The sequence below is a fragment of the Limulus polyphemus genome, unplaced genomic scaffold (assembly GCF_000517525.1).
Source record: "Limulus polyphemus unplaced genomic scaffold, Limulus_polyphemus-2.1.2 Scaffold920, whole genome shotgun sequence".
Taxonomy (NCBI): Eukaryota; Metazoa; Arthropoda; class Merostomata; order Xiphosura; family Limulidae; genus Limulus; species Limulus polyphemus.
The window spans coordinates 346,940-353,168 of NW_013666530.1; the positions used below are offsets into that span (position 1 = coordinate 346,940).

A 6,229-nucleotide genomic window follows, 5' to 3' on the forward strand; every position below is an offset into this window, starting at 1 on the left:
GCACCCATAATTTTAACAATGAAAAATAATATTAAAAAGGTTACAAGCCAATCCTAAAACTCAAAAAATTCATTAATGTTTAACAATAATGAATCAATTTTGAAAATTTTATGAAAAGTTATGTTACAATAAAAACTTTAGTGACCTGATTATTTTATAGTTATGATCTATTTCTTAACCCACAAAAAAAACAAAAAACAGAATCACTAGTTACCTTTAAGCCACATATTTTCCAACAGTTAAGATTATCCAGAGTTTCTTGGGTAGCTTATGTATATTAATAAGGTTTATTTTTGCAATGACTTTTATCATGACTTGTATACAATTTTTAATTTGTTAACATTTTCAGAAATACTGATGCTACAATGTGATGAATCAAAATATGCATCCAGAGGTGTATTTTTCTTTCTATTAATACAATTTTTTATAATTTACATCTGTAATATATCTTGATTTATTCATTAGATATTTCCTGCATAAAAAGCTTGAGAATCTGTGAATGCAATTATATATGTAATTTTTTTATAAGACAAGAAAGGCTTATAATCCTACATCACAAGCTTTATATTTTGTTTGACTTAGATGTATATCTTTTACTCATCACCAATAACCTGAAATGTTTTAGTTATTTGGTTAACATGTGACCTATCAATAAAATTAATTATCCATTATTATTCAGTGGACTAACTAGCTATTTATATATTTGTTAATTTCTTTCCTTCACCAAAATATTAATTTCAACAAAGAAACAATTATGTAGAGACTTAATTTATTCTTTTATTCGCTACTCCCACTGCAACATACTAATTTTGACAAATTCACAGTTCATCTGTGCTGTTTGGAAAAGCAAAGCAAATAAACAAAGTTAGCTTGCTGAATAATAATGGATAATTAACTGTGATGGTATGTCACATATTATCCAAACTCCTAAGATATCTTAGGTTATTAATGGTGAGTAAAGAACTATACATCTAAACCAAACAAACTGCTTACATTCCACCTCTATATGATGCCTAATTTATTTGCTTCATTCTTCCAAGCAGCACTAATGAGCTTTGAATTAGGTATAACTAGTTAGTAGTAGTGAGAGTAGCAAAACTAAGAGTAGATTAGGTCTCTACATAATCATCATGAAATTCATGTTTTGGTGAAGAAATGAAATTAACAAGCTTTATGTTCATAGGTATATCCAGGAAAATGAATGTGGATTTCAAGAAATTTTATATGTTACTCTTTACAACAGAAATTGAGGTAATAAGTTGAGATACATAAGTATTGAGAAGTAGTATCATTATGATTATTCTGCAAAACAATGGGTAAGATCAACAATCTCTGAGACTTTTAAAGGTGCATGATAATCAACATCCATTCTAATAGGCACATAATTAGTAAAAATTGTATCTTCAACCTGCTGATCAAAGACATGCCATCACACTTCATAAACAATGTTTATTAAAACACATCAGTTACTAAAAAAATTGTTGGTGACTGTGGTAAAAATTACGTTTGGAAAGGCTGGTAAAGTGTAAAAAACATCAGGCTGCTTTTCAATTGACTGATTACTCAAACAGAAGTCTGAATTTCACCTCCAATCATAGTATACAAAGAATTGTTGTATGACAGCCCACAACCAATCTGAAAACAAAACACTTATATCTATTGCACAGCTTTGGTTGTGCTTCAAGCACAAATTGTATGACGTTGGTTTGATTATTCATATTTCAACTTTTAAAGTATTGAAATTAGAATCAAGATGTAGTGAAAACTACTCAAGACATTTGACCCTACTTGTGTTGTTCCAATAGTGTAAACTGCTGAAAGTGATGTAATGCAGTGGAGAATGATTCTGTGGCAGGGAATGGGTCTTAATTCCCCTAGAAGGGTGAAGAATATTCAGAGAGAACTTGAATTTCATTGTCAATCATGTTCACCCTATATTGTAGCATTTACATTTAGATAGACAAGACTCTTCCAACGCAACAGTATGCCACATTCATATTGCCTAAAAATAGGTTTCATGAGCATGACATTGACTTCAGTCATCTTCCTTGGTTAGCATTTCTTCAGAAAATGTTTCTCTCTTTCTAAGCCTTCATAATAATAATAAAAAATTTGGTCTCAGAGAAACAGGCATAGTTCTACCTAGAATATATTTTTAAAAAAATCATTACTCTACAAACAGAGATTTACTCACAAACAATATGCTGATGGGAAGACCTTGGACACAGCTGAAATCACTACTCCACTACCACTTCCTACTTCCAGACAAATACTAGGACTGAAAAGAAAACAATAAAAACAATTTGTAGTTTTGCTTTCTCGGTGTAAAATTCATAAGCAGCTTGTACATTTCTGATGCATGTGAAACATATAATTCATAAATGAAATTATTTCAGTTAAACATTGTTGTTTACTTCACACCAAGAGGCATGTAGGTAGATATGAGGTCCTAAGCAAATTTAAGAACATGGGGATGAAGATACCTAAATCAATGTGCAATTCTGTGTTCATGACTAACCTGCTTCTATACGAGCCTGATAAAATAAACTTTAAATAAAAATTCAATAAAATTCCTCACAATATGTAATGCTTCAAAATTTAGTTAAACATATATTTAAGTTTAAAGCACTTAACAAGAAAGTCTGATCCAAATCATGATAAATCAACAAGAAACACTGATTACAATTTATATGGTGTCCGAGTGATTTTCGTGGGTTAGAGCAGACCCTATATGTTATAGCACCAGTTATATCTGTAACTTATCTATTACAACTTTCTACTTTATCAGTTTGGTAGACTGATGCATATTCATATACTACTGCCTCCTCTGTCATTGTATGGATGGACAAGCGTTGCTACTGTCTTCAAATTTCAATTTCAAATCTCAGTTCTTATACAACAACAATGGTAACTATCAGTCATATACAACAAACTATTTGTACTTACTTGAGCTTCCGAATTAATTCTAAATCATTTTCTAAAGCATCGATAAGAAGAAATGAGTCTTCTGATGGTTCGTAAACAGATTTGTAAACATCATCTTTCAAGAAATCGAAAACAGGTGTATTCATCGCAGAATTCACCAACAATAACTTATTCAAGTGACGCGGCGTTGCTCTGCAACATAAAAATGTTTAACAGCGTCATCTATAAATAGTGAGTGTAATAATGAAAACTAGTTAAATAAAACACAATAACAAGTTCACTTTTTTTTTATATAAAGTGTTAATATCATCAAAAAAGCCAAGATTCTAAGTTAGTTAAATTAATGATTTTTTTAGTTATTTTAGCCAGTCATTTAAAAAACATTATGATTTCCGCAATGAAGAATTCTGTCAATTAATTTTCATTCCTTGTATTAAAATGTATCATGTAAGCCTAATTTAAAATTAAAAACTTAAAAATAACGGCCCGGCATGACCAGGTGGTTAAGGCGCTCGACTCGCCATCTGCGGGTCACGGGTTCGAATCCCCGTCGCCCTTTCAGCCGTGGAGGCGTTATAATGTGACGGTCAATCCCACTATTCGTTGGTAAAAAAGAGTAGCCCAAGAGTTGGCGGTGGGAGATGATGACTAACTGCCTTCCCTCTAGTCTTTCACTGCTAAATTAGGGACGGCTAGCGCAGATAGCCCTAGTGTAACTTTGCACGAAATTCAAAATAAAAAATAATATAAATTTAACTCAGAATTATAAAAATTATTGTTTATGGCGCAAAGCACATTATATATTTTATGTATGTTATATTTCTGTAATATAATTTCAAAATGTTACTGTAGAAGCGTGGAAGTGACAAGCTTAAAAATGAGAACATTTACAGTATTTCACTGATATTGTTAACATTATCATGCTGGTCCAATTAAAACAACGACAAACAGTCTGTGTATTGATTTGAATAATTGTAATACGAAATTTTTCAACAAACAACAATATACTTTAGATTCATGTAAAAACAAAACATTATTTTAATTGTTCACAACAATATGTAGCAAAAAATTATTACAATTCTAAAATATAAATATAAATATAAAATCTGTTAATTATTAAAACAAAATGTTTTAGCGCCATCTATTACCTATATGACTTCAAAGTAGTAAAGATTATTTACTACATGCTCTACAATTGTTTGTAATGGCCACAATCTCAGAATCCAGACCTTGTTCTGTGTTAGAGTTGTTTCTTGCTCTGACATTTTGTTTCTTTGATATATAGGCACATTATGCATTTTCACTGTTCTGTATTAATATAAGAATTTCTAAAAAAAAAAATATTTATTCAGATTCTATGCAGTTTTTGCATAACCACGTGGTCCAATCTGTTTCATTCTAACTACCTTGTGTAGGATAGGTCATCGACAGCAATGTCTTTCTCTCCAGAAGTTACAGTCTTTGTATGCTGTAAGAGAACGACCAGTCATCTGATCTGGTGACACTTGTTGCTTATGGGTAAAACCGAGGTTTCCTCTTTAGTATGGAGCGTCAGTTGTAGTTGGAATAAAAAAACAGTTCTAGTTGGTTCGAGACAATAATCGATCAACAGAAAGTCTTTTCGAGGGAAAATAACTATTCATTGGTTTATCGTTCAGTAGAGAGGCGACTGTCCAGTGTCTACGCATGTATGCACACTATCTTTTATGTTAAAGATTGTTTCTACATTTTCATCATTTGTCCATTTTATGTATTTTCTTAGCTTAAACTTATTTGATTACTTAAATCAAGATTCACTCTATAATTATCCTGCATGAACTTCCCGATATAAATCGGACCTATCTAGTCGTCATGCGGAAATCAGTTTATGTTGAGGATACCACAGTTTCTAAAACATAAAACACTGTTAATATAATTTTAACTCTATTACCTACCGCTATTAAATGCTATTTATCTAGTTTTTAGTTAGTTTTAAACTATTTTAGTTTGTCATATAACAATAATTGTCCACATATATTAAATTAGATAGTTGAAGTATACCTTGATCTAATTTCATTAAGGGGGAGTAATAAGTATTTTGAAAGAAAACAGCAATTATAATATTATTAACATAATATCGCAAACGGATAGCAGATGGCACTATATTCCTCAAAACATTTGTTGTTGATTTTAAAACACACGTACAGAGATTCCACACTGGCTAGATTGTTTGTAATTAAGCACAAAGCTACACAATTGGCTATCTGTTCTCTGCCCACCACGGGTATCGAAGCACGGATTCTAGCGTTGTAATTCCGCAGACATAGCGCTGTGCCACTGGGAAGCACAGTGGATAGATAACTATGCCAGTTAGATAATCTTAAGGTGAGGTATTTATACGAAATATTTTATGTTTGTTTAACATGTTTCAGTAATTAACAGTGAAATTATCATGGGTTGTGTAGAACACATGAAAAAGAAAAAAAGAGAATATGATAATAATAAAACTAATAATCATAATCAATATATTTATCTGTGTAGTGGATGTATTTAGTTTTCTGTTTATTTAACTTAAATCTAAGCTTCCAATATTTCATCTTGTAACATGACAAACATTGCATATTTTTATGTTAAAAATCCACATAATTGTTTTAACAAAACGAAATATGACTTGCAATGTATCTTCAAACCAAGATAATTTGTTTAAAGAAAATATGCAAGTGCTACTAATAATTTAAATTACTTATCTACAATTTCTGTGTTATTAATAAAACTGACCTGATATCACGTGATCATGAAACATCACTGTAGACTCGAATTTTCCTTACAAAATTATAAAATGTGATTTTTTTTTAAACTAACATACATTTTGTAGAAGCTCATAATTTTAACTTTATGCATCATACTCATATATAAATTGAAGACGTTTTAAAAATCAGATAAAATATACTTATGGATTCCGTAGAGATTATTTAATGACCAATAATAAAAAAGCACACGAATGTTATTATATATATCAGCACCTAATATTGATTTTTTTATCTCTTCATGATACTTTCAATCAGCATTATGTTTTGTAAGGTAAATATTCATTCACTGTAAATTTTAAATATTTATTCCAATCTCGGACAAATGACGTAATCATTGGTATTATTCATGCGGAATATATTTAAAATTTTCAGGTAAGATTGTTTTGGAACAATTAGCGCTTTCTAAGATTTAAAGAGTTAATTACGTTGTTCAACAGAGCTAACTGTTGCCATTATCGGTGGATAACCAACGAATTGAGAAGGTTTAACGTTTCAGAAATTGTCATTGAGTAAGG

General features: G+C 30.5%; 1 protein-coding gene across 1 annotated transcript in view; it reads right to left on the reverse strand.

Moving 5' to 3' along the window:
- The window catches only part of LOC106461239 (hemK methyltransferase family member 2-like), a 10,835-nt gene extending 7,700 nt beyond the window's left edge, over positions 1-3,135 (reverse strand). The window contains exons 1-2 of the mRNA XM_013921046.2: positions 2,947-3,135; positions 2,195-2,278 (exon numbers count right to left, since the gene is read on the reverse strand). Of these exons, the coding sequence (XP_013776500.1) occupies positions 2,195-2,278; positions 2,947-3,071 (209 nt within the window). The 5' untranslated portion in view covers positions 3,072-3,135. The remainder of the gene's footprint in view (positions 1-2,194; positions 2,279-2,946) is intronic.
- Between the last annotated feature and the right edge of the window lie 3,094 nt (positions 3,136-6,229).